Source organism: Rhodamnia argentea, chromosome 1 (assembly GCF_020921035.1).
Source record: "Rhodamnia argentea isolate NSW1041297 chromosome 1, ASM2092103v1, whole genome shotgun sequence".
Lineage (NCBI taxonomy): Eukaryota > Viridiplantae > Streptophyta > Magnoliopsida > Myrtales > Myrtaceae > Rhodamnia > Rhodamnia argentea.
In genome coordinates, this window is record NC_063150.1 from 34,175,978 (window position 1) to 34,203,878 (window position 27,901).

The following is a 27,901-nucleotide window of genomic DNA, read 5'->3' on the forward strand; positions in this document are numbered from 1 at the left end:
ATACAATTCGTTGTCGATCAACAAATATTTTAAGGCTTTCCTTTTGAAGTCCCCTACGCGTAACCCGGGTTCTTCAAGTAGTTTACCAAAGGGGTTCTCCAATCTTGTTGGCCGCTGGTTTCTCCCGAGCTTTCGGATCGCTTAATCATCATTACCCGGGCATCTATTGATGGTAAGGTTCTTACTTGAGTAATGATGTGGTCCGCTAATTCCTTCGATATACGATATCCCGACGCCATCCGAGCCAATTCATTAGCCTCTGAATTTTCACTCCTCTTGACATGGATTAGCTCGTATTCGACGAACTTCGACAACAATTCTTTTGCCAGGTGGTGATGCCTAATAATGTTTTCATTCAAACATTGATACTCACCATTTAGTTGTCTGATCACCAACTGAGAATCGCCATTCACTTTAATTGACCTGACCCCCATGTCAATTAAAACATTCAGACCCACGATCGGGGCTTCATATTCGGCTTGATTATTTGAGCATTCAAAGTCAAACCTGAATATGAGTTTTGTTTTCTGTCGAAAAGGTGATATGACCATGATTCCTGCGCCCTTTGAACCGGATGCCACCGACCCATCGAAATATAATATCCAAGGCGCAATACCCGGATAATTTTCATCATCCTCGACTTTTAAACTTGAAGGGTATTCGGTAATGAAATCGGATATTGCCCGCCCTTTTATTGCTTTGAGCGGCACATAAATCGGATCGATTTCTATTAGAGTAAACGCCCATTTTGCAATCCGGCCCCTAATGATTGGCATGGACAACATGTACTTAATCACGTCTGTTTTACAAATTACATGTACCGTAGTCGGCAACATATAATGTCGTAATTTTGTACAGGCGTAGTACGGTGATAAACATAGTTTTTCGATGGACGTGTATCTTGTCTCGGCATCGTTGAGCATCCTACTTAGGTAGTATACGGCCCGCTCTTTCCCTTCGTCGTTTTCTTGAGCCAAGATACTCCCGATCGTTGTATCGGCGGCCGATAAATACAACTTTAAAGGCCGTCCCGCCTTTGGTGGCGTCAACACTGGTGGCTTGATGAGATAATCTTTTAACCTGTCGAAAGCCACCTGATGTTTTTCTTCCCACATAAACTCTCGCTCATTCTTCAATTTGAGCAACGGGGAGAAAACTTCGATTTTTCCTGAGAGGTTAGCTATAAAACGCCGCAAGAAATTTAATTTCCCGATTAACATTTGCAGCTGTTTTTTATTATCAGGAGATGGCAATTCTGAAATAGCCTTAGCTTTGTTCATATCTACTTCTATACCTCTACGATGAACCAAAAAGCCAAGAAAGTTGCCAGCTTTTATCCCGAAAGCGCATTTCAAAGGGTTCATTTTTAACTTAAATTTGCGCATTCTCTCAAAAACTTGCTCTAAGTGGTCCGGATGACTTACCCGGCCTGTCTTGACGATGACGTCATCGATGTAGACCTCCATAAACTCCCCAATCATATCGTGGAAGATATAATTCATTGCCCTTTGATACGTAGCACCAGCATTCTTCAAACCGAAAGGCATGACGACCCATTCGAACGTACCAATAGCCCCGGGGCATCTAAATGCTGTCTTGTGAACATCCTCCATCGCTATGAATATCTGATTGTACCCAGGATGCCCGTCCATGAGAGACATCATTTCGTTATTGGATGCCGAATCGATCAACATATCGGCGATGGGCATCTGGTACTCGTCTTTAGGGGTGGCCGCATTAATGTCTCGGAAATCAATGCACACTCGGAGTTTGCCGTTCTTCTTCTTGACAGGCACGATATTTGACAACCATTCGACATACCTTGCTGGTCTTATGAATCCGGCCGAAAGGAGACGCTCGATTTACTCCTTAACTTTAAGGATCACTTCGGGAGCGAATCTTCTAGCGGCCTGTTGGTGTGGTCGAAATCCTCTTTTAATTGGTAATCGATGCTCAACTATGCTCCTCGAGAGTCCAGGCATCTCATGGTAATTCCAGGCAAAGCAATCCTTATATTTTTTCAATAGGTTTACCATTTGAATCTTGTATCTCCGATCGAGTAGTTGGCTCACATAAGTAGGTTGAGGACGGGCCTCATCTCCGAGATTGACCTCTTCCAATGGGTCTTGAGCTTGAATTACCTTGTCGTCCTCCTTAATTGGTGAGTCTTCAAAATCTAAAATGCCGTCCGCAAGCTGTCGGGCTTGATCGCTTTGCTCGGCCCTGTAGGCCGCATACCTCTCGGCGAGGTTTTGCGCAAATGACCGACTTTCCATCGGAAAACGGGTCGATCGGTTCCACCGGTTCCTTTCTTGGGATCCACTCGGTACTCCCTTTGTCGAAACGGCAGAATGCAATATCTCTTGGGTCCACTTCGGGCGGCTTAGATATGCGAAGGCAATCATCCCAGCATCACTTTGTCCCTACGGATATACGGGTCCAGGTAACACAAGTCCGGGGATTTGCTTTTACATATTCCACTTTGTCCCCATTCCAAAATGCTAGCATCTGGTGAAGTGTCGATGGGACACATTGGTTTCCATGTATCCAATCTCGTCCCAACAGCAAGTTATAAGATCCGTCGGCGTCGACAACGCGTAAAGACGTCCTCGATGTTTTAGATCCGACGGTCGGGTCGGCGACATATACTCCCTTTACTTCAGTAATTTCGCCGGTGAAATCAGATAACTGTATATTCGATGGGATTATTTCATCATCATTCCTCCCGATTTTCTTGAAGAAGCGGTATGGAATGAGATTTAACGTTGAACCGCCATCCACCGTAACTTTCATTACCGGCCGCCCGTTGATCTTGGCATTTATATTGAGCGACCTCAAGTGATTCGAGAGATCCTCCATGGGTTTCCTGAATTCCATGGTCTCTTCATCGCTGAAGCAAAATTGAGCCCCTTCCTTTTCTTGCGTCGTTTCTTTATAGCCGCCGTCAGCCGAGGTCGACTCGAGTTGAAACTCGTGTGGTAACTTAACTCATACCATACAAGAGCTTAGGGGGGAAACCGACACGCTAGCGGGGGTTTTAAATCGAGATTTGGATGCATATGTTTTTCGTGTCTTTGTACCCTTGTCCTCTTTTTCTTGAGTTGGGTGTGTCTCTTCTGGTCGTCGTCGCCAAACCGGATTTCTCGGCCTCCGCAGTTTGGTGTGGTTAGGAGCTGCTGCCATCGAGTCATGACGGGCTGGAATCTCCTGTTGCCGTAGTATGCGGACCCTGTTCTTTCTTTGCACCCTTCTCTTCTGAGTTCGGGTCAAAATTTTCTCCTTTTCTTGGTCTTCCGTCACCTCATACCATGACCCTTCTACGGGGTTGCTTGGTATCTTAAGAGTGCGTCGACGATGTGGCTCATGAAGGCCTTGTCGAAAATCTCTGTCGAACTCCTTTCCCCATCCATAGTGGACTCTTTCCTGGGGATGTGGGGTCGATGGACCATAGCTTACGTAATAATCAAACTTGCCACTTGGCTCACCTAAAGTACCAATTGTAGGGTCCCCTTCATCGTATCTCCGCTTAAACGACTTATAAACTCTCCGATGATTAGAACTTCTTCGAGGTCCGGCACTTTCGGTGTGAAAAGGCGTCTTATTGCTATGACTGGCTTGACCGCTCTTTTGGTACCCTTCCTCGGGTGTACTATTGTTTTCCAATTTTCGCCCGCAATAAGCGCATAAATTTGTTGACGTATGGCTTTTACTCGATCGCTTTAAAGATACCATTCCAGTCATCACTAGAAAAGGATTCGCGTCTACATCCATCGGGGGTTTCCCTTTGTCTTCAGCAAATCTGATCTTTCCTTGTCGAATCGCTTCTTGAATGTTCTTTTTAAGGACTAGACAATCCGATGTGTTATGGCTCCATGAGTGATGCCATTTGCAATACTTCTTCCCCGCTAATTCTTCTTTGGACGGTATCTTACGCCCTTCACATCGGCTGATTTGTCCGTCGACCAAAGATATGTCGAAAATTTCTTCCGCCCGATTCGCATCGAATGAATAATACACTTGCTTCTTTTGCTTTAGCCATTATAGTTGACTTCTCTTTCATCCTTGCTGGCTTCAGTGCTTGGCAAGTGTATGGCTTGTCGATGATTAATTGGGCGACGGCCACTTCGACGGGCTCCGTTGATTCTTCGTCGAAATCGGGTGGCTCGACAAAACTTACATCTCCTCTTCGGGTGTGCCTTTTGTCTTTTTCCTTGAGCAGACTTTCGTGCTTTGTTGCCATCGTGGATAATTCGAATAGATCCGCACATGGATGACCCACCATCCTATCTCGTATTTCGAATTTCAACCCGTTGAAAGCGAACTCAGCGAATGTTTTTTCCGGTAAAGGAACTAAACATTTGTTCCTAGCCCGTTTAAACCTTGCAACAAACCGGTCGACCGTCTCGTTTGTCATTTGCTTCATCGTCGACAAATCTGCTGCTGACAAGTTTGACACCGCTCTTTGAAACCGGTCATGAAACAAACGCTCCATCTGTTCCCATGTCAACACCGAATTGGGTGGTAATGCAGTATACCATGTAAAGGTTGTTTTCGACAAGGATAATGGAAAGAGCCTTAATTTCCAGTGATCCGCATGTGTAGCATCCCCACATAGTGCTAGAAAACGGTTGATATGTTCATACGTGGACTGATCATCCTCCCCAGTAAAAAGTGTGAACTCGGGTATTTTAAACCCTCTTGGATATGGGAACGTATCCATCCAATCCGGGTATGGTTTTCGGTAAACATTAGCCCGGTATCCTACCATTGGGTCAATGTATACGGGTGTCCGGTCAAACACTGGCTGATGGTACTGCGGTTGATATGGCATTTGATATCCAGGTTGTGGAGGATGATATATGGGTTGCACAACGGGCTGAAACATCGGCTCGGGACCTGGTGGTTGAAAGGCCCGATTCATCCGTCGATATCCGGGTCGTATGGCCCGGTATCCATCTTGTCCTTGCCCCCTAGCTTGGGGTAATTGATCTTGCCCCCTGGCTTGGGGTAATTGATCTTGCCCCCTAGCCTGCCATTGCCCCCTAAAGGGTATTGCCCCCTGATTTTCGACAATCATGGGTACCGGTTGTTCATTGATAGGGACAGGGTTATGTTGGGCAGCTACTTCCCGACGAGCAATATTCTCGTCTTGTCGAACGGGGTGTCCCGGAAGCATAACAGTATCCGCGAGTATATCTTGTCGAATAGGATGTCTAGGGAACATACCGTGTCCGCATTTACCGGGGTCCGGGTTCGTTGGCCGGTAACGCCTCTCCTCGTTGCGGAATCCGCGGAGGTGCTAAAGGCTGAGTATTACCGCCCCGCAAGGCCTATATTTGGCGGTGTTGTTCTTGGTAAATCGCCACTTGCGCCGGTACGAAACCATTCCCTTCCCGAGCATGAGGTGGGTTAATTGTAATCCCATGTTGTCCTGCAGCACATTCGTGATACGTGTTGATGATTAATGGCCCGACAACCTCGGTCATCCGCCGTACCATGTGATCAGCAAACTCGTTCTGGACTTCTTCGATGGTCCGCCTTATCGATGTTAGCATGACGAGCGTCATTTCGGGATTTCTCCTTGGCTCCTCAACGTTACGTCGAGAGACCTCGACGTCCTCTTGATGGGCCGTGGATGACTCCATTCGTTGTATTTCTTCCCGGGGCTCGTCTCCACCACCGTCTATGTTGTTACGTCCTCGCGTGCGTGGCATAGCACTTCTCTCGAACCGACACCAAAGGTCCCACCGGGCGTGCCAAAAAAGATTGTTGCGCGTTAAAATCCTTCGACAAGGTTTCTTGGTTATGGGTTCTAGGCCCGCGATCGACTATGGCCCAAAGAAGGTTGCTTGCGCGAGAATCTTTTATCGAACTTAATCCGTTCGTTTTCCAAAAAGGAGTTCTGGGTCGGTTTTGGACAGAGAGTGTCAAATGCAATAGATTTACACGTAAGGGCGCGTTACAAACGGGCTTTCGACAACTTCGACGGCCCAATGCGCAATAGTGACTGTATGTTGACAGACTTCGACGTGACCCTGGAATTGAATCGACAGGATCGTAGGACACAATGCTGGAATTCAATCGACAAAGACCGGACGGGGAATTATAGGACACAATCTTGGAATTGAATCGACGGTATTGGACGGGATGGGTGAAGGGTGCAACACCGGAATTTAATCGACGGTATTGAACCTAACGAGCAGACGCCGGAATCTAATCGACGACACCTAACTCTAGATATGATACTCGCCGGAATTGAATCGACGACGGGAATCTCAAAGCTACGGCTAGGCTAGGCTAAAGGCTAAAGATTAAGAGCTAAGAGCTAGTTTGATAATGCAGGTGTTTTGGATTTGTTGTGTGTCCGTATCTTTGCTATTGCGATGTATTTATAGGCAAGCTCTTTAGTAACCGCCGAGCGGTTTCTTCCTTTGGCCCCACGCTTTGCTTTTTTCCATAAGCCACGTGGAATGACGGTTTCCTAGTCTTCGCGCCTTTTCTTTTACCTCGTGGGGATTACCGCCAACCGCTTTGATCGTGGCCTCCCTCCGCGCGCTTTTCTTGTTCTAGAAGGAAGTGGCGCCAGAATTTATCCCGACACGTGGCACCTTTCTGATTGAAACGTTCCTTGCTTCAGTGTTTCTTCCCGTAGCCGATTATCGCTTCCTCACGTGCTTGTCACGAGTCTCTCTTGGTTTATTTTGAGTGTCAACACTTGGTAACTCTGAAAGATGAAACTATCTTTGTAAGTCGAAATTGTACAAGCAAGGGTTAAGCTGGGCGCCATGTGACCTGGTCTCACTCTTTCGTGTTTCTAATCCGACCTTTACTAAAACAGCCTATATATTCACGAACTTTTCGTCCTTGGAAAAAGCGGACCGAACCGAAGTTGTGTGCCTTTTCTTTTTCCTGAGTTAAACATATTCCTGTCATGTGCATTGAGGTTTCTCAAGTAAAATTTCTGGTCTGTATCCGTTCAAGTCGTGTCACCTCGTCTTGCTAGAAAAGTTCCACCCTTTATTCGACATTTGGATTGCTTTTGAAGCACTTGTTTGCAAGACAAAGAGAGTGCTATCAGCTCAAGTTCAAGCTTTATGTGCTAACTAGAGAATTAATGTTTGAGGCATAGCTGCTGTGGCGTAATATTGCTTGACTTGTTTGGGTAAAATTTTCCTGGGCTTGTAGGGGGATGTGGTCTACTGGTGTCTACCCTTATTTCTAATTCTTCTGCTTAACAACAATTTGCTCAATAAGTCTGACAAAAAAAAGGCAATTTGCTTCATAAGGAGAAAAACTCTACATTGGGATACGACACAACCAATAAAAGTTGAACAATGGTGAGGCAAAGTGGGACTCTGCACTCTCGCAAGCATTTGATCAAACATGTAGCAGACATTATGAAGAGAACTCTGTGCAAACGCTTCACGCGTCTGGTCCTTATTTTATATATAGGCAAACTAATCTAGTCAAAGAAACAAGAGAAAGGACTTACCTTTGCTTTTGGGGACGCTGAATGAGGCTGGTCGTGATAGTTTCCTATCAAACTTTTGCTTTTTCTTGACAAAACTTTTCAATTGTGTATTTAAAGAAGAAAAGAATGATTTCCTCAAAATATGTCATCTGATATGTAAATCAAAACAATGATTTTCAGTAAATAGAAAGGCAGATGGTAAAATTAAGGTTGTCGCGTTCGAGACCCCTTAAAATTTTTTTGAAAAGGGTTAATACCATGCAAAATCCAAAACCGATACACATAAATTTACTTAAACTATTTTTTTTTACCACGAAAACTTCTAAATCGGTACAGTTATGACAAATTTACTCCAAATAATTTTTCTGACCACCAAAAACCCTAAACTAATATATTTGTGATAAATTTACCCTAAACTAATTTTTTTTACCTCGAAAAATTTCAAAGCGATACACCCGTGACAAATTTACACTCCATTAAACTGGTTTAATACTATCAAAAATTTTAAACCGATATACCTGTGATAAATATATGGTAAAAACTCAAGTTGGTACACACGTCAATCGCCACGTGTTATACAACTTAACACTTTAACGGTTAGATTTAATAAAAATTAAATGAGGGTAAATTTGTTACAGATGTATTAATTTAGAGTAAATTTGTCATAAGTATATGGATTTGGAATTTTTATGATTAAAAAAATAATTTAAGATCACATGTATTTTCGTCTTATTAATCTTTTTGGAAAATTTACTGTGGGACCGGAAGTGGGACAATTTCAGTCTCTGTCATGAGCCACGTGGATGGCCCGGGTTCACCTCTTCTCTCTCTCTCTCTCTGACTGTGGATAAGAGCACGACCCTCATCGGACAAATTCCCATCTTTGATGACCTGTCGCGCCGTCCACCTCTAAATTCCACCTCCGGAGAACGGCGACGACACCCCTGTCGACTCGACCACCTCATCAATAACATCATCACTCCGGAGTCCGAACCCAGACCGAGAAGGAAGAAAAATGGAAGCGGGCATGTCCCTGAACGCAATGGTCCGTCTTCCCCTGAGGAGCTCTCGACCACACGACGACTCCCTCGGGTTGGCCAAGCACTCCCTCTCCACTTCCCGACCCGCCCACGGCCATGAGCCCCGGCGCGCACGGTGGAGGGGCCATCCGTCGCTGGTGGTGGAAGCCAAGGGTAAGCGGGGCATGCAGGCCCGTCAGTTCCAGCGACCCCCGCCTCCTCCTCTGCCCAAGATCGAGGACGACGGCAACCCCAGATTCGTCATCTTCATTCGCATGGCCAATGTTCGTTCAAATGTCCAAGTGGCGGTCTTTTTTAAGAAATTGTGTCGGCTTTGAGCCTTGTGCGTGAACGGGTGACTTTTGCTTGCTTTTACAGGTTTATCTTTGGTACCCGCTTAGTCTGATAACTGGCGGCACCACTGCCAAAATTATGGTGGCGGCGAAAGATAATTTCATGGGGAAGTACATTTACAAGGACACTCTCGCCAGAAATCTTGCTGCTGTTATTTACAGAGTGAGTTTCTCTTTTCTCAGGTTGTTAAAATTCTTGCTCCGAGATCAACGATACGTGTACTGGCGCAAAAAGAAAAGCTCAATGGCGCATGTAATTGATGCTTTGGAATACTGAAAGTGTCCTAATTGAGAAAGCTTAACAAGTAGGGACGTGCCCCGGTGATGAGCACTTTTCGACTTTAGGTCTTCGTGCTGAGTAGCTGCTGCACAGCATTTCTTACTGTTGCTGTCCAGATCAAATCTTTGAAAGTGTGATATTGCCATTGTTTGCCATGTATGATTTAACAACTCAACGGGGAATATCATTAATCATGGTAAAGAGCTACAGCATTCAAAGGAACATTTTGAGTTTTGCAGAAAATTATCCCCCGTTTCTTTTGCTCTCTGAATCAAATGGACCTTGTCTGGGCAGGTTCGTGGAATAATCAAACTTTTAGGTTATAACTTGTGGGCAAGATTACACGGTTACATTGGTAAAATTACAACTTTGGAATCGGACCAAGGTTCCAGTAGAAATGCCTTGGCAGGTTGCATCACTATCCAACAGTATGATGTGTACGGTATTGAATGTAAATCATATGCCACCAAACACATATTTTCAAACACTTAAAAAATATCAGAGAAGGATGCACGCCCATGGCGGGCACGTGCGTGTGTGTGTGTGTGTGTGTGTGAGAGAGAGAGAGAGAGAGAGAGAGAGACGCCTAGTTAAATACAACTGTCACAGCCTGAAAAAAGAAGAGGGATGAAAGAACTATTGCCAATTATTGATTGGTTCAATGGCAGTTTCAGGAGATGAAACAGAGGCCTAATTAAATCCCTTTTCGTTTTGCTCCTGGATGGGAGTGCTCAAGTTATTTGACATACATAGTCCATATCATTTCTTTAAGTTTTGCACATATGCCATTTTTTTCCTTGTTACAACTTAACATTTGGTTTTGGGAATCCTTTAACCGACTGATGAGTGTTTTTTTTTTAATTTTAGTTTGAAACTTTAAGTTTTAGACTTTCCTTTCACAACATACGTACTGCTGTTAAGAGTTAAATTAATCTACTAGTTCGATTTTTCCTTGTTTATCTATCTTTGAAACTCAAAATTTATTTATGTTATTTTGGTCTTCTTTGAGGTTGGTTCTTTTGCTTCCAGATTATTTGTCACATTTGAACATGGTATTTTTCAGGATGTTGCTCTTACGTTGAGGCCTATCTTTTGTGTTCAAACCTTCTGGCAATTGCTAGCTATTTGCAGCATACTAGCGTGATAGCAAAAATTCTCATTCTCTGCTTTGAACAACTTTATCTTTATTCTCATGCCTGGTTGAAACTATTGTTTTGTTACTGAGAGACACAGTCACTAATCTACAGGATGAGAAGGAGATTCAGAAGACTGCATTGAAACAACATCGTGTCCTGAGGACGGCCACTGAGTTCAGATATGGCTACAAGCTGGTGGTATGTCTGCAGATTGTTGACTTTACTCTGGACAAGTTCGATTTGCTGTTGATCCTCCTCCTACTGGCATGAACAATTATTTTTGCATTGCTGGAAGATACTTTCCAATTAAAACTTGCGATCGCCGAATTTGCAGGAAAATGGTAATATACGAGCAGCACTTTCAACCACAGATGTCATTGAGGTGAGGAGCCTATATTTCATTATTGGTTGTTCTAAGCAACTTACTCATGAAGTTGGACATGAGAGTTAAATATGTGGTTTTCTAAACACAGGCACACTCGCACACACATAATCTTTGTATGGCTATGGTAATATTCAGTTTTGTATTGCATGTACTTAAGTTTTATCAGGTGTAGATGGTTGTTCAGTTCTTAACTGGCACTTCTGTCCACCCTTCCCTCTGCAATTTCAGCTTCCAACACAAGACCAGCTGAAGACTGTGCTCGATAAAGTAAAGGACTTCTTTGGGGATGCTAAGGAATCGTTTGGGAAACTCACGGCCCTAAATTCAACCAAAAGTGAGGAGTCCGAGCCAGAGGAAAGCTCTAAGGAAAAAGAGAAGTGAGTTGGAATGTGACATTATTGATCGCTTCTGCTAATCAATAGAGGCTTTAGCTCTAGAATCATAGAGTGGATGGTAATCATTGATTTGATCGTACTCAATTCCTCGATCTTCCAGGGTTAAAAGCTGAGATAAAGAAATGAATCCCTAGAAGGTGGCTGCTTTGTTTGTTTGAGATGGAGGTTGCTGAAGGGATTACACAGATTCTGGCAAAGTAAGGCATACGAATTAAACTTCCCTGCACAGTTTAGCTTTGTGAAATTTTTGGAAATTTCTGTCAATCCAACCGGGTTACCCTTAGCAACATCTCCGCGTGCAAATACAGCATCTCTTAGATATTGATTGTTGGCAACTACGGATTTGTAATGTGTCCTGTTACATTGTCCGGGAAGAACTTCAAACTTTGCATATTATACACTGGTAGAAACAGCTATGGCAGCATAGACAGAGTAATACTAATTGCATTGGCTTACATCAGAAGAAATGTCTCATTGTGTTCTCTTAAGCATATCCTCCTTAAAAGCTAGAACTCCTGACGTTGGCGGACAGTTGGTACAAGAACAAGCGGCGTCTTCTTCCTTGTAGCGAGGCCAAAGATCTCACTTAGGTCCATACCGTGCGCTTTAGCGCCTGGCGGCCATGCCCAATTAAAATGATACAGGAGTTTTGCCAATGAAGTCTCGACAGTCCTTAGACCGAAAGCAAACCCAGGGCAGCCTCTTCGTCCTCCCCCAAACGGTAGAAACCTGAAATCTTGGTCCTTCACATCAATGTCACTACCCTCGAACCTCTCGGGTCTGAACTCTAGGGGTTGGTCCCATGACTCGCTGTCTCTCCCAAGAACATAAGCGTTTATCAGCACCCTAGTTCTTGCAGGTACTTCATAGCCGTCGAGCACGCATCTCTCCATGGATTCCCGCGGAACCAGCAGTGGAACTGGCGGGTGTAGTCGCATTGTTTCCTTGATCACGGCTTTTAGGTAATGTAGGTCGTGGAGATGTCCCTCCCCAAGCTTGTCACTAGTGGGTACATTTCTGCAAACTTCTTCTTGTGCTTTCTTCATTACTCTAGGGTTTCTGGCTAGCTCTGTCATGGTCCATTCTAGAGTTGCCGCTGTTGTATCGGTTCCGGCTACAAACATGTCCTGTTGAGATATGACAATCCAAAAGGAAGTCTCACTTTAGCAGTCGAATTAAGCAATGGTAACATTTCTCTCTAGCTGCTAAACCATCAGACGTGTTAAGATTTTCATCTATGTTTTGAAATGCAAACGCTAATGCAAATCCATCGTCTTCGACTTGGGTAATTACGTGATGGGAACTACTGCATCTTTGATTCAGATGGGCAAGTAATGGATGATGCGGTGGACAGAATCAAGTCGTTTTAGAAAATATTTCGGTATGGATATGAAATTTTTTTTACCAGGACTAGAGCCTTGAGATTATCATCTGTGATGGGCACTTCCAAGTCCTCCTGTTGCACCCTCATCAGCACATCCAATAGATCTTCCCTATCATCATCAGCATCGAGACTTATGATCCTCCTCTCTCTCTTCTTCACATGGTCTCCGATGATCTCATCGCAAACACTTCTCAAACTTACCAAGTTGTTCTGCAACCTTCTCTCTAAACCAGTGACCCAGTTCACCCACTCCCACCTTGGGAAGAAATCCCCCACACTGAACCCAGCAAGCAAATTCTGAGTCTCAGTCAAAACTCTCACCAAATGGCTCTTGTCTCCCTCTCCAAAACCCTCTGCAACGAACCGCTTCCCGAACGCCACTCTACATAGCACGTCGTTGGCTAGCCCGAAGAATATCTTGCTCATGTCCACCTCCGACCCCGAGAGAGATCGCAGCACGCCGAGTAACCGAGCCATTTCCTCCTCGCGCACTTGTCGGAAGGAACCCACCCTTTTTGAGCCGAGCAGCTCGGTCATGCATATTCTCCTCGCCTGGCGCCAGTATGGGCCATAGGAGGAGAAGGTGACGTCAGAGCAGCCGAAGGAGAGGTACCGAGCAGCGATGAGCTGGGGGCGGTTCGCAAAGACATGGTCGTGGGTCTTGAGCACAAGCCTCGCCAGTCTCGGCGAGGAGATGACGATGGTGGGGACTTGGCCAAGTTGGAGGTGGAAGATAGGGCCGAGTCGGCGGGCGAGGTCCGCGAGGGCGTGGTGGGGCATGGCGGTGAGGAGGTGGAGGTGACCTATAATAGGGAGTCGCGGCGACGGCGAAGGCGGGTGCTCAGGTTGGGGGGGCGATAGGTCGCCGTGGCGGTGCTTGTGTGAGCGTTTGATGTAGATGAGGATGGTGAAGAGGAAGAGGAACAAGAGAGAGAGCATTTGGGTTGTGGATCCATTGCAGTCCATCTTGTATTGATCTTCCAATGGTTGTTTAAGGCGAGAAGAGAAAGACTGACTGAATCTTGTGTGCGTTTGTCATTGAAATGCTTCGCTCGGAGTATGAGATTGTGCTTGACATCTGAGTGGCTGAGGGATGCATGCTCTGCCACCACGCTGTGGGAAATTCGACACTTCGACTCGTTTTAAATGCATGTAGAGGGACACGTGATGACTTGTGTGCAAAGGGGGAAGAGTGCATGTGGCCAAAGGGGAGAGAGTGAACAATGAAGAGGCAGCGTCAAAAGAACCATGTCCAATGTAACCACTCTTGCTTTTTATCTTCGTTAGACCTAATTGCATCTCCCTTGGTCCTTTGGCGCTTCAAGGCTGATATTACATGCCTAGGGAGAAAATTGTTCAAAAAGTCTTAAATTTATTGCACTTTTGTTAATTTAGTTTTAAACATTTTAATTGGGCTAAAGTACACTATAAGTGCCAAAACTTTCAAAACAATCACTTAAATGAACTTTTTTTAAAAACGATCACTTTAGTGTCAACTCCGATTTGAACCGACGTGGCTCGCCGGAAATTTGACGTGGCCTATTTTTTTTTTATCAATATTTGAGCTAACGTGGTTGCCGGAGTTAGCACTAAAGTGAGTGTTTTTCAAAAAAATTGGTACTTAAATGATCGTTTTTAAAAAAATTTAACACTTAAGTAATAGTTTTTTGAAAGTTTTGGTACTGACTTAATTGTTTTTTAAAAAAGTTGGCATATTATTTTGAAAATTTTGGCAATAAAGTGAGCACCGTACACGTTTTAGCACTTGTAGTGTACTTAAATCTAATTGGAAACGAAGATGTGGATGCCAGCCTTTTTTCATGGCATGGCTGCCATTGATGTAAATAATTTTTTTTTGAATGATTTATTTAGTTATTTATTTTTTTATTTGCGTTTCTTTTCCTTCTCCTTTGTTCTTACTGTGGTCGGCGAAGGTCGCTAGGCCCTCATCCGCCACTTTGCGAGGGCAACGAAGCTCTTTCTAGCCTCGCCCCATCACAGGTGTGAGCGACGCTAGCCTCACAAGCGGCTTCACCCGCGACTGCGATGGCCTTGCCCAAATCTAGGCAAGGGTCACAGCCCTCACTTGCCACATTAACAGAAAAAGAAAAAAAGAATGAAAAGAAAATAAAAAAAATTAAAGAAATTATTAATGCTCCACTTCAGCACCATTGTTCACAGGATCAATTTTCGACCTAAATTGACCGGATCGACTTGATTAGAAAAACATTGATGTTCTTGGCGAGGGCAGGTGACCCCCTGCAAACCTTCATTGGCCCTCGTCGAGCCCCTACCGGCCCTTTCTAGCAATAGAGCAGAACAAACAAAATTAAAATTAAAAAGTAAGAAAAAATGAAATAAAAAAAATTAGCCGATTCTCAAGTAGACCCTAGAATCGATTGACAAGATAAATTTCAAATTCCGTAACATGCATGGTAGTTTTCAGATTTCAAAAAGTTAAAAACTATTCCGACATGATAAGTTTGAGGTGGAAGCATTGAAATCGCCCACCCTCAACATCATATCTCCTTAATGTCTGTTAATGGGAGGGACAATTTGAATTTTTTTTTTCAATGTATATATAATAAAGAATGAGAAATGGCGTTTATCATTTCATTTTCATGGACCTGGGTGAAATTGGCAGAATAAGAGAAAGAAAGAAACAAGAAGAAGCTCGTTTTGGCGTTTTCAATCCTCGACAAGGTACAAGGTGGTGTCGTTGTCGAGCGGTCCAAACTTCTCATCCACGAACCCAAAAAACACTGTGCGAAATATTTCTTCCGGACAGTTCCAGAACCGCCACCCGACCCTCTCTCGAATGTCCGTCTCCTTCCTTTTTAAGCTCTCCCGCGCCTCTGTTGTCCAGCATCAATCTCTGCAATCTGCTCTCTTTCTCTCGCGGTTGATCCATTCAGCGCCACGAACGAGCCCGAACGATGTCGCGGTCTCTGAGCACCCACCTCAAGCCCATCGTCCTCCCTCTGCCGTCGTCGTCGGTGGCGAGCTCTCTTCCTTCGTGTCGTCACCCCCTGCACTCCCTCGCGTTCGCGCCGATGAGAACCACGCGCTGCGGAGGGATCAGGGCCGCGGCGGCGACCGACGGCGGGGACAACCTCGATCACCTTCAGAGAGCCGCCAGCGGCGCGCGCCGAGGTCAGTCTCAGTCTCAGTCTCAGTCTCAGGTTCAGGCTCAGCCCAAGAGAAGAACCGCCCCTGTCGCTCCTATTGGTAAGTTGCCCGCCCTCCCTACCCCAACAACCCCCCAAAAAAAAAGCAAAAATCCCCTCATTTTCTCATTCCGATTGGTGTAGAATTGGGCAACCCAAGTTCGTTTCTTCGCTGAAAAAATGAATCTTTAAGTGAATTTGACAGACGTTTTCATAGAGAGATGTTTCGAAGCAATCTCAAGTTCTCACAAGTTTTAATTATGTTGCTTAGAATGTCGAGCAGTTTGATGAGTAATGTGGACATTCATGGACCTAGATGACTCGTGAGCTCAAATTTAATGAAACTCTTCTGGTTGGAAACGCAGGTTTATGGGACAGGTTTCCGACAGCAAGGACGGTGCAACAAATGATGGAGACGATGGATAGGTTGATGGAGGACCCGTTCGCCTACTCGGGCACGTGGCCGTTGCCCCTGCCGAGCGGCGGCGACGGGTACAGCCGCGGGAGGACGCCGTGGGAGATCAAAGAAGGCGAGAGCGATTACAAGATGAGGTTTGACATGCCCGGGATGACCAAGGAGGACGTGAGGCTGTGGGTCGAGCAGAAGATGCTCGTGGTCAGGGCCGAGAAGTCCCCCAAAAGGGCAGCGGAGAACACCGCAGGGGCGGGGGTGGCGGCGGAGCAAGAGGAGGAGGAGGAGGAGTGGTCCGCGAAGAGCTACGGGCGGTACAGCAGCCGGATCGCGTTGCCCGAGAACGTGGAGTTTGAGAAGATCAGAGCAGAGGTGAGAGACGGAGTGTTATACATAACCATACCCAAGGCAAATTCCAGTGGCAAGATTATGGATATCAATGTCCAGTGACTCTGAATGTACTTTGCTGAAAATTCGAAGGCCTTTCGTATTGCCACTTCCTTTATACTGTTTATGATCTGCATAGAAGATGATAGTTTTTGTACTTTGTATTCAAAACATAACTCTATGTTGGAGTGGGGAGGTGAAGCAGTATGTTGAGATCGACGTTTTAGTTCATGACACCATCTTTCTGTCACACGAAAGGAAGTACTTGTGACTTGATTGAAAAGTCTGTATTTAGCATTAACCATGATCTCCCGAGGAGATGTTTCGTCAAGTCCTAGGCTTCTAAGGCCGTCGAACCCACCCGGCCTCTATTCGACATGGCCAGAATTTCTGCCCCTCGAGAGAGTCGATGCGAATGTCCAAATGCGTTACAAGGATGTACGTCTTTGCCGCCTCGAGCATTGCCTATCTCGAGGCAAAAGCTTAGTGTCGGGGGCTCGTACACACGAATGGAAACTGTCTCAGCGCTTCTTCGGAAGTGCGGGCCCCGAAGGTGGCGAGGAGGAATCAGGGGTCCTCATCTCGGCCGTCCTTGAGGTCTCAAGCAGTGAATGTACCCCACAAAGGATGGTCCTTTCGCTGCTGGAAAACTCGGTGGGAACTTTGCCGGGTCCTTGTTGGAGGCACATGATAGGATTTAGCTGAAAGAGTTTGTTTTCGCCCTGAGGAAGGCTCACGAGAGCGGCGGGTCTTTGGCTTGGGGGCTTTGAGGGGATGGGGAGGTGTCGGGTGTCTCCGGGGCTGCCAAGAAGTTTGTGGAAACGGCAAAAGGGTGATGGGGGATCTCTACAAGTAGTCCAGTTTGGTGCGGGCTTCACTGGTATGAGGCTGATATTTGGGTCGGGGAAGCCAAAATGGGTGAACCTCGCAGTGCAGAGAGGTTGAAGAACAATGGTCCTCGTGGATGCTAGAGATGGTCATGAAATGGAGGCAAGGGTGAAGCTGAGCGAAGAGGACATGGCACTGCTGGGTCATAACCAATGAATGCTAGATTCTGTATCTGTAGAAACTCTGGTATCATGTTTTTCACTTTCCTTGATCTACTTTGGCTTGTGATCAGGTTGGTGATCCAGTCAGTGATTACTGGTGTTCAGCGACTTCATGTGAATTACACGAGAAGCTTTCAGTAGAATTACATGTGCAGTTTCATTCGTGATCATCCTGATCGAATCTACTCGAACTTCCGGTTATCATATACTTATTGTAAGAGCTTGGTGTATCATCACATGATCAAGATTTCCCTTTTTTCTTGTCATTGTTGAGAGAATCTCCAGCTCATATTACTTTACATGCTGTAGGTCTAAAAATGTCATCAGTTTAACACGGTCAAAGAGCCGTGAGACGTAAGACATGATGTTCCAGACATAGCAATAGATGTCTAATCCTCGTTTTGCATGGAAAGATGCGTGGCATCATGTTAAATCTTCCACTATGGATCTTCCTCGTTTCTTTTCTACAATGTTGATACTCTTTGAAGCTCCCCTTTGGAAGCCGCAGATTTCAACTGTAACCCTCCAAAATAAGTGAAAAAAAACAGTTCTTCCTCGTGGAACTCACTGTCTCCCTGATCATTTTGTTACATGAACGAATCAAGAGAAATATGCACAACATCGAGACTGATGCACTAATGTACGTCGACCAAACTTGGAGAAGCAAGCTTCGTTTAGCTAAGCATCTGCCAGTCCTCACCATTGTACATGTTTCCATAATCAAATCTCCTAACAGCTTATTAGGAAGATGACAAGCGCAGTCCTTAAAGATGATGCAAAACTTTCAGACAGGTCAGCAGACAAACTAGAGCATTGGTCATGCTATGAACAGACCTTGATTTATTACAGGTAACTCCGATTGGTCGGAGAGTTGCTCGAAGTCGAACTTCAGGGCAGTGTACAAGTGCATCGGGACTTCAGCCACCATGCTTGGGTCCCCAAAATCCGGAAACTCTATGTTTTGGAGTCCAAGGCATGTGGAGTAATCCTGAAGCCATCCGACCTGTAGAACCTCATCTGGAGATGTAAATGCCGACTCAGGGGTGGTCGAAGAAAAATTCCTCTGGGAAGATTCCAAATTGGTAACGCAGCTCGGGTTGAAGGCCTGACTTTCCATGCTTGGTTTGTTGGTGGAAGGGGGCTGAATAGCTTGTTGATTTCCCGTGTGGATTTTGGTGGGAACAGGAAAAGAGTCGATTCTCGTTTTCACTGGACTTGCCTGAGTAAAGCTGCTGATTGCATAATCAACATTCAAAGGCTTGGTTTCAATCAGGTTGGGCAGTTGTGCTTTCGAACTAATGGACGTGACGGGTAGTAGTTGATCTATTTGGACATGATTCTGCAGGCCACCCATAGGCACAGCCACGCGGCGAAAGCAATCTTCTGGTTGATTCCCAGCATTTTCTTGGTGAAATTGGATTTCTGGAACTTCTCTCCAAGAGTACGATCCCGGGGTAATCCCATCAATCGCTGGGAATTTCATTTCCTGCTCCAGTGGAGAGAGTGAGTGACTAATTCCTGGACTAGATTTCTCGGTGATTGTAGTCCCTCTGGGGTTGATTTCATTGCTTTTGGAGTTCAAATTCTGGATGAGCAAGTTGTTGCCCGAAATTCTCGAGTTGCAATTTGTAGCATCATTTTGCTCGAAATTGATGGAGTTCTGACGGCTCAATGCTCTGGCAGCATCTTGCGGGTTTAGATCCGAATGCTTCATCCCGCCATAAGAAATTTTCAGATCATTTTCCTTCTGCAACCTGCTCAAGTAAAGCCGGTACTTCTGCATAAAGCAAAATCGCACTGCCTTTACAATCTAATGGAACAAGAAAAGAAATGTAAGCTGGGGTCTATAATTACCTGCTCAGTTTATTGTCGGTTTAAAAATCGGTTTTAGATAACAACTACTTGCTCATAAACTAAAATCCTCGAAACAGCAAGGTAAATTGAGCTTAATGCAAACTAGCATCAGCATGGCCAAATTTTACTGTAAAGTCTATGACCCATCAGCGTGATTTTAGGGAAGGTATGTACCTGCAGGTGGCTGGCGACATTTTCTCTTGTCAACCATGGAATATTCATCAAGTCCAGTATTTTCTTGGGACCGACTTCTGCAGAACAGACAAGACATGTTACATCCTTTCCTGAATAGAAAATTTGGCTTGTGTGCGTGATTATTTACTTGTCTGGAAAAAGACGAGCTTTTAAAATATATTAACAAAAAATTTAGTACTTACTATCATATCCAATCAGATTCACTGCTTTCACAAATTTCTGATGGAGATCAACAGACCAAACTACTCTAGCTTTCTTTGTGGAAGACGAAGAATCGGTGAAGTCTTTCTCATCGTGCTTATTTTCTAGGTCTTTCCTTTTCTTTGCCGGTGTCAACATATCTTCTCCACTAAAGAAATGCCCATCATCAAACTGATCAAACCCGCTTTGGGTTACCTGAAGACCTTCAAGACCTTCATGACTCTCAATGTCCCTTACCTCGTGGATCCTCTTTCGAAAGACATGCTGCCATATGTTTCGGAGCTCTTTCATTCGGATGGGCTTGAGGAGATAATCACAAGCCCCATGTTGAACGCCCTTCTTAACTCTGCTCGTCTCTCCGTCCACAGACATCACTGTCCATTCAAGTAAAGACAGATACTTCAGGTAGGAAGTCCAAGGATCGATACTTCTCAACTATATTAATGGCGTTAAGAAGAAAAAGGGTTCATATGCAGCGACAAAGTACCGACTTATTACAGGAAGATCCATCTCGAGGCCGACAAGTTCCAGGAGTTTGAAGCCGTCCATGTCAGGCATGTTAACGTCGCTAATGACAATGTCATATCCACCCTTCCTTTCGCGAAGCAGTTTCAGGGCATCTCTTGCTAATCCACATGTGGTAACTGAAAGCACAACAGAGGAGCAGAACGTGAGAAAGTTACAAAATCTCAGTGTGCACGACATATTGTTCTTAAGCAACTGAGAATCAAAATGAGTTATTTGGTGGCAATCTAGGCAAGACCAAAAATGAGCTTTGGCCTTTATAAGTGGCAAAAAGTTCAGGTTTGTCCTTTAAATGAAAGAGCAACTACTGAGTAGTCAGAAACAAAGTCACAAACACCAAATCAGTCACGCACGAGGTCTTTCAGTTGACAGATAAGTTCGGAATCTGTCAGTGAATTAGAATCCATCAGCCAATTCGGGAGCCAGTTTAAAAGATGAACAGAGAACTATCCTATATCCTTTACACAATCGTCCCCAAGAACTAATGAATGAAAGAGTGAAAGTTTCAGGTGTCCAAGATCGTGCAAGATGCGATTAATTTCACTGTACCTGTAGATCAAACTCTAAGCCTTTAATGACTAACCAGCACATGAACAGCACTCTTCAGACATATAAGTGTAACCATTTACATATAAACCATGGAACTTTTGTCAGAAAGACCAGGCTACTGGACAATAGGACTTGAAGGAAGCACTTCACCCTATTTTACCAAGGTTAAGAACTTCTGTCGAAACGGTTTTGTGTCTTCAACCATGGCTATTTTAGCTCCTAAATAACCACTGGGGAATAAGTAACGAGAGGCTTGCAGCTTACAACCTTTGAGCTCATCTCGAGCTGTTGAAATCATGAAATACATTTTGCACAAAAAAAAAAAAATCACGAAACACATACTTTTCCTAGCCAACAAGGACAATTTTCCTTCTCTATACTTGCATCTATTAATTGCTAATTGAACAAGCGACCATTGGTTCACATATTATCTGCAAGTCATCCATTCAAACATCGGATACCAAGAACAATTACTCAAAAGAATCTCATTTTGACTGAATTCCAAAGCAAAGGAATGAAACCCGGCATAAATAATTGGACTAGCATCATCATCCTTAGGCAACGCGTTGTCCTTTTCTGAGCCTTGTGCATAATGGCACTGCAGCTTCTAAATCCGAAGGCTTTTAATGAGGGTTACTGGAATTCCCTCACAGAAACGCTTAATCGAACAACTAATGACATAAAAAGGAACACTTGATGGTTCTTGATAATTGCAAGAATCTAGCAAAGAACAGACGACCAAGAACCAAAGAATTGGGACTTCCTCTTCCAACCATTACCTTCATAAGAACATTTCTTGAGCATCTTTTCGAGGATCTTCAACCAAGTCGGGTCGTCGTCGACGACGAGAACGCGCAATCCGGCGGGGAAAGCGGTGCTCCGAGGAGAGGAGAAGCCTTTGCTGCTCTCCATCATCAATCAAAAGGAAAGGCTGACAAAAGACCCCCCAAAAAAATTCTCTGCTTCCCAGAGACACAAATCTATATATATGTGAAGAACAAATGCGGACAAGAAACAAAGGGACCCTTTCTGTGAAAAAACCGAAACATGCCCAGAGGCAGATGCAGAGAGAGAGAGAGAGAGAAGTAGGGAAGATCTGTGGGTGGCCCGGTGAGTTCTGGAAAGAAAGAAAATGGGGGGTTTTTATGTTTGGTTATAAGGGGAAGAGGAAGAAGCTCAACGAATATTGGCGCCGGCTAAGCTAACGGTCCCTGTGGCTCTCTGGTCAGCTTTTTCATCCCCCTTTCGGCTTCTCTCTCTCTCTCTAATCTCAATGTAATTCTTGAAAATGGAATGTCGCTGTGCGAGAGTGAAAAAAAAAAGAAAAAAGAAGGCAAGCTTTATGGAGGACAGGACAGAGACTCAGAGAGTGAGCCCTGTCGGAGTTTGGACCATATGGAGAGAAGAATCGGACCAAAACCCACTGCAAGAAACGACGTTGTCGCGTGGATGTCGGAGTGAAGAAAGCATCTTGTAGCTGTAACAACTGTTCAAGTGAACAAGTCTCCCTTTCTCTTCTTCGCCAAAGAGCAAAAATTTATGCGTATACCATTCTCTTGAGACACAAAGTATGATAGGGTGGATCCGTATGCCTTCGACCGCCAAATTCGACGATGATTCATCAAATACTCCAAGCGTTCTGATCCCGACATCGCGTAGTTAAGAAGGCAATTACCTATATATAGGCAAAAATGATGGGAAAAAAGTTTGATTGGGCCCACATTGCTAGCGTGCTCGACTAGATAACCACAATGGTAGAAGAAAATTCCAAGATTAAGCAGACAAGCAGAAAACAAAATTACTATTTGTAAGGTAGTGGCTTTGAGATCATGGGAAAGCCGACCTAGTGGACTAAAATTCCTAGATTTGACATCTTATGAGTGTTCCAAGTAAGTTTTGATATTTGGTAGTTTGAGTTTATCCCAAAATTTTTCATTTCTTGTGCAACTTGGTCCAAGTCATTTTGCCTCTTCACTTCATGTTTTGCAGCAAACTTCTCTGGTATATATCTTCATGTGGCCTTATGCTAAAAGAACAGTCCAAGAAGCTTCTGATGATTCATTGTTAAAATGCTGATTCTGGGTTCTCTGTTCCTTCTCAAACTGCTACTCTTTATCCACAACTTCATAAGACAGTTCAAAGCTGATCTCGTCGCAAAAAATCTCGTTAAGGCAGAGTAAAATGTCAGACAGAATCTTCAAAGAACTGAGGAAGACTGTCTGACATGTTTAAAGCTTCCTGCTGTATCTGCCTCCTACATACTTGAAGGCATGGAAGAGCAGCGAAAATGAGAATGTTTGAGATCATTTTAATCCATCTGATTAAGCTGACCATTTAAGAATTCAACCTGTTCATCAATGACTGGCCCAAATGAACTTTCATGCTTAGGCATAATTTTCACGCTGAATGGCGAGGCAATATATCTCTGTATTATTAAGCCAAGCAGTCGAAAATTGGAAATGGAGCATCCAGTCACGCATCAGCGTTGCCTTTAGTTGATGAATCGACATGTGCATCATAGATTTTATGGTTCATACACAAAGATCGAGATTAAAAAATCGCTCTTCGCCTTTGTCAGATGATTAAGAAATGCACTCCTTTCTTCACCAATGAGAAAGGAAACATGTCACACGACAGAACTACCTGAACTTGAAGCCATGGAAGTTCAATTGGTGAAGAAGAACAAAAAAGCTCAAGGCCACTTCTGGGTGTTCTCCTTTTGACTTTTCATTACTCTGAACTAATGCAGATTTGACATGCGCTCAAGACTTTGCACTCACTCACAAAATATTGCCAAGTTTTCATCTGCTCATTCAATCAACATTAGAATAATGAAAAAAAAAAAAAAAGTGGGAAACATACAGAAACCTTTGATTGCCCAGATGCCCAATATTTCCCACTTCTTTAAAAGGCCTAGTGTACTTGAGTTGAGTGGGTTATAAAGTGTTTTAATTATGGCAGAATATTTTAGGTGGATTGGCAATCAAATTGACTCCAAAATGCCGCATAATCAAGACACAAAAAAAAAAAACCTATCTTTTACAGCAAGTGCTGGAACCTTGTGGTCTCAGAAAAGCTTCAAGCACAATACCATCACCAAGGGGCACAAAACATCCTTGTCAATGTCAAATTAGAAACCTCAAAGTATATGCACTGTCTCCATCTCGGTGGAGCGTGATTCACACGCCGGATTTAGCCTGTGTCATGTCATGTAAAAACAGACTTGAAAAGGGGTCCTTTCCAATACTGATTGGTTGGGGATTGTTAGGGTCAAGTGCATAGAGCAAGTCATTAAGAAGCACAAGGTCTTAATGATTGGTGATACACGTAATGCAGCCTCTAAGCAGATGACCTGCAAACCTAATAACACAATCAATTCATTCCTGCAATTAAGAAGGACAGTTTAGTTCTCTACAATAAGGCATAGTTAAAAGGTTTGGTATAGGCCAAAAATCATGGGAATAATGAATGGATCTCTTTAAAAGGAGTTAACTTTGATTTAATATCAGGAGCTAGCAAGCTAGTCTTTTCCTTTTTTTTCCAGTTAACTCGGGCTACAGTCAAATTCAAAATGTAAACAGAGAATAGATGAGACCAGAATTGCACTGTTTTGCTCCCACACTGGTGGTGAATGCTGATAAGGTTGCATCTTTCTGCAAAATCATCTTCATGAGCAAAAGAACAAAACAAAACCCAAAGCCTTTCTTTGCACCAATAAGCACTAAAGATTTTCTGAAGCAGCAAAAAGTACAGATTTCCAAATGGACTGCCACATTATGCTGCAAAACAGATAAGTGATTTGAGAGTAACCGACAACACTTAATGAGGCCTTTTTCTTAGTGGATTAACTCAACATTTTCTCCAATACATGGGATGAGGTAGAATGTGATTGGTTTCTCTCCATTCAATATTATTGCTCGATAAGCTCAATTAGGGTGGGCTTAAAGGCTTAAGCTTTTGAGAGTGGGGCTGAGAGAATGAGCTTTTGAGTAAAAATTTGAGTTGGCTTCAAAAGGAAAGTGCCCACTAAAGATAATCTTTTCAATAAAAATTTGAGTTGGCTTTAAAAGGAAAGTGCCCACCAAAGAAAAGCCTTTTATGTGGAATGGGGAATTTTTTTCTGAATTGCAGGTAGAATGATTGGTGACTAACATTTTGGGGATGGATGAACTCCATGCAACTTCTCCTTAGTGGAGTGTTGCTTTTAGCCTTTGTGTAATTTTATTCAAAAGCAAGAATATTCTCAGGTCTGGTAATGCTCCTCCCATGATGCTTCACCCTCTTGCTTCTTTACCTGTTTTATTCTTTCTCCTTTTTTTTTTTTTCCAGAAGAAAGCTTTCCAAGAATTTATGATTATTCCCAACTCTTTCTCCTAATTCCTCCCCATGAAGATGCTGACTCATGCAAGGAAACTGTTCATCCTGAGAATATGCCAAAGCCTATATGTGGCGCCAAGTAAGTGGCTATTCACATTGAGCTTATGGTGTACATAAAATTTCATAGTTAGGCATAAATATGATCTGTTGTTTAAATAAATGAATTTTGCAAAGTACTCAATTTTTCATTTTTGCCTGGAAGGTTCTGAGAATTTACAGCTGCATAGATTAGTCTGGAGAATATGATTGCTTAAACTGGTCCACTTGTCATATTATAGTATTGGGGTTGAACCAAATCACTAAGAAACGGTCAAAGTCAAACTTGCTTTTCAATCCATACCTGTTTTCAAAAGAAGCCCTACCATTTCAACTAAGATGCCCCTTAACCATGATATTAGCAACTCTAAACTAGTACTGTGGAGATCATGCATAAGGCAACAGAGGTCATTTCTGGAAAGATATATTCAAGTTCAATCCATGAGTAACTTCAGTCAACCAGGACTTACAAGGACTAAATTCTTGACTACCTTTGGCAACATGCACCAAACACCAATCCTTTTTTTTTTGGTAAGACACCAATCACCAATCACCAATCAAAAAACTATCAAAATTGCTCTGTCTTGCTTGCTTTATCAGCTGTTCATTTCTAGTTCTGATTTGTTCTAGGATGTAGTATAAACATAAACTCAGAACACGGATGTCATTGGAGTGCCTGTGTAAATGGAGGGTTGAAGATTGTTAATTCCAGGAGTCCCACTGAAAACCCTCAGCCTGCATTGCAAGAGTTGGCTTTTTATATCATTGGCACTGCCAAACTTAGCTTTTTAATGTTGAAAAGTTTCGGACAATGCCTCCTTCAGAGTGCTCAAAGTGCTGATGCAGAGTAAGAGGAACCGCGAAAACAGTTCAAGCTTCTCTATGACATATGAATTGAGGGAGCCAGAGCCTTCTAGTCTCTCCTAGTATTGGATTACAGCACGAACATAAGTTAAAAACAAACGTTTGAAATGGAAACTTTGTCTTGGCTCACTTGCAACACTATGTGCTAGAGCTCCTGGCATTCTTGTTTGTAGGGACGCCAAATGTCAAAACAAGCCCTTCTCAGGGTAAGATCATGTAGTCTAGAAGGATATGTGGTGCCGGAATTGTTACACACAGACTCTCAATATAAAGGTAAAAACTGCTTAGGTTCTCCGTGGCAAGAGTAAACACGTCCACCACGTCACTTTTACTCATAAGAACCCACAAATCGGTAGAGGCAACTCCACTCAAGCTGCCTCGGCAGAAAGGGCAAGAACCAGACCGCGCATTCCTGAGAATTTAAACACGGATCAGACATGAAATCCTCTTTCTTTCTTTTTTTCAGGAACCACAACACACATTGCTAATCTGTTAGAAATCAAACAAAAGCAAAAACCGACAAGTACCAGTTATTGTAGCAGCTAATGCACATGGAATGCCCGCAATCGGGCAATACCGCATCAGCACAACTTTCCATGCATATCCCGCATTCATCATCTCTCTCCAGTTCTCTATTGCAGAACTTCCTCTTGCCTTCTATCCTCTCCGGGATTGCCCTATTGATACTTCCAATTCTGGCAAACTCGCCTTCGAGTAGTTTCAATGAAGGGTATATAACAGCTGCAACGAAAGTTTCATTACTTTGTTCAGTTAATTGATCTTCAAGTCACAAATCTGATTATATTTTTATCGGGGAAAATGGATTTCTTTAGAAAGACCATAGAATTCCCTGAGAGAGGCCTTCTTTTCTTTTGATGACATCCGGGGCATGCTATCGAGACATACCTGGAGATTTGCAGGGAGGACAGAGAACCATAAGTTGGCGAACACCACTGAATACAAGGTCAAAAACTTTCCAGGAGAAGTCTGAATTTTACCTTGTTCACAAGTACGCTAAGGATGCCTAAGTAAGTTGGGACGGTATCGGTGCAGCTATAGTCCATCCACTCCATCAGGAAGAGGAAGAACTGTGCAAACGGACTGTAGGACAACCTCATTTGGATACGATCGCCACAATCGTTTCCCGGCAGGGCCGCCGCGCTGCAGAAATCATTGGTTTCTTCTCAGGATGATCATGAGAGAGAAGCAGTGAGGGGGACAAAAGGGCAAATTTGATTTACCAGATAATAGACCACACGAATAGAGAGTGTCCAGGAAATGAATTCGGAAACAAGATTTTGGGATTGACACGGGAAAACAATTGGATACAGCAGGTGATTTTCTCAATTCATGACACCATCAAGGAACTTGTCCCGTCCACTGATGATGCCACTTTGACAATTTATGCAGTGAAAAGTGCAGGCTCATCAACCTTACAATTCCTTGAGTCCCTACCTTCCTATCTACGACAACTGACATGAACAAACACATAAATAAGAGGCGAGAACAGAAAAAACGAGAAGACTGAAAAAACACACTTAACATTTCTGTATCTTCATCAAATAGGTTGCTAATGCGTCATGCCCAACAGCATGCATATAAACCATCGGACCATCTGATCGCTGTCCTAAAAAGTTCGGGTTAGAACTTACATGCTATTTGCATGCTGTATGTCGGCTTCAAGAGCTTTGACAGACTCACTGAAGGACGACTTCCATGGCCTCTTCTGCCACATTTTTCGCCTCCCTCCTCTTATGAATTGTGGGCGCAGTGAAAAAAAAGAAAGGCTAAAGGGGGGAGACTGATTGAACTTTGAAGCCAGTAAAGATTTGATTTTTCCTGGATAGCCTTGGTCTCTGTCA

The 27,901-nt window shown here is 43.8% G+C and overlaps 5 protein-coding genes across 7 annotated transcripts; 2 read left to right on the forward strand and 3 right to left on the reverse strand.

Moving 5' to 3' along the window:
* Positions 1-8,341: 8,341 nt before the first annotated feature.
* Positions 8,342-11,461, forward strand: LOC115738990 (protein HHL1, chloroplastic). Its single transcript, XM_030671827.2, has 6 exons — positions 8,342-8,774; positions 8,869-9,006; positions 10,371-10,457; positions 10,594-10,641; positions 10,873-11,021; positions 11,140-11,461. The coding sequence occupies exons 1-6, from the start codon at positions 8,487-8,489 to the stop codon at positions 11,150-11,152; spliced, it is 723 nt and encodes a 240-aa protein (XP_030527687.1). The 5' UTR covers positions 8,342-8,486; the 3' UTR covers positions 11,153-11,461.
* On the reverse strand, positions 11,193-13,571 carry LOC115738817 (tryptamine 5-hydroxylase-like). The gene is made up of 2 exons (XM_030671543.2): positions 12,445-13,571; positions 11,193-12,166 (listed from the first exon to the last, which is right to left on the reverse strand). Exons 1-2 carry the CDS (start codon positions 13,387-13,389, stop codon positions 11,546-11,548), a joined length of 1,566 nt encoding a protein of 521 aa, XP_030527403.1. The 5' UTR covers positions 13,390-13,571; the 3' UTR covers positions 11,193-11,545.
* A 1,626-nt stretch (positions 13,572-15,197) lies between these two features.
* Positions 15,198-26,877, forward strand: LOC115738980 (heat shock protein 21, chloroplastic-like). The gene is made up of 3 exons (XM_030671814.2): positions 15,198-15,651; positions 15,956-16,471; positions 26,868-26,877. Exons 1-2 carry the CDS (start codon positions 15,360-15,362, stop codon positions 16,450-16,452), a joined length of 789 nt encoding a protein of 262 aa, XP_030527674.1. The 5' UTR covers positions 15,198-15,359; the 3' UTR covers positions 16,453-16,471; positions 26,868-26,877.
* Positions 17,984-22,057, reverse strand: LOC115738978 (two-component response regulator ARR11). Of its 3 annotated transcripts, none has more exons than XM_030671812.2 (5): positions 21,542-22,057; positions 20,180-20,332; positions 19,670-20,062; positions 19,467-19,576; positions 17,984-19,215 (listed from the first exon to the last, which is right to left on the reverse strand). In XM_030671812.2, the coding sequence occupies exons 1-5, from the start codon at positions 21,675-21,677 to the stop codon at positions 18,256-18,258; spliced, it is 1,752 nt and encodes a 583-aa protein (XP_030527672.1). In that variant the 5' UTR covers positions 21,678-22,057; the 3' UTR covers positions 17,984-18,255. The 3 variants fall into 3 exon arrangements, with proteins under 3 accessions (XP_030527672.1, XP_030527671.1, XP_030527673.1); XM_030671811.2 differs by having other exon boundaries at positions 19,467-19,594; XM_030671813.2 differs by having other exon boundaries at positions 19,467-19,543; positions 21,542-22,054.
* LOC115738982 (E3 ubiquitin-protein ligase AIRP2-like) lies at positions 26,147-27,878 on the reverse strand. The gene is made up of 5 exons (XM_030671816.2): positions 27,692-27,878; positions 27,038-27,200; positions 26,879-26,945; positions 26,567-26,780; positions 26,147-26,451 (listed from the first exon to the last, which is right to left on the reverse strand). Exons 1-5 carry the CDS (start codon positions 27,772-27,774, stop codon positions 26,241-26,243), a joined length of 738 nt encoding a protein of 245 aa, XP_030527676.1. The 5' UTR covers positions 27,775-27,878; the 3' UTR covers positions 26,147-26,240.
* Between the last annotated feature and the right edge of the window lie 23 nt (positions 27,879-27,901).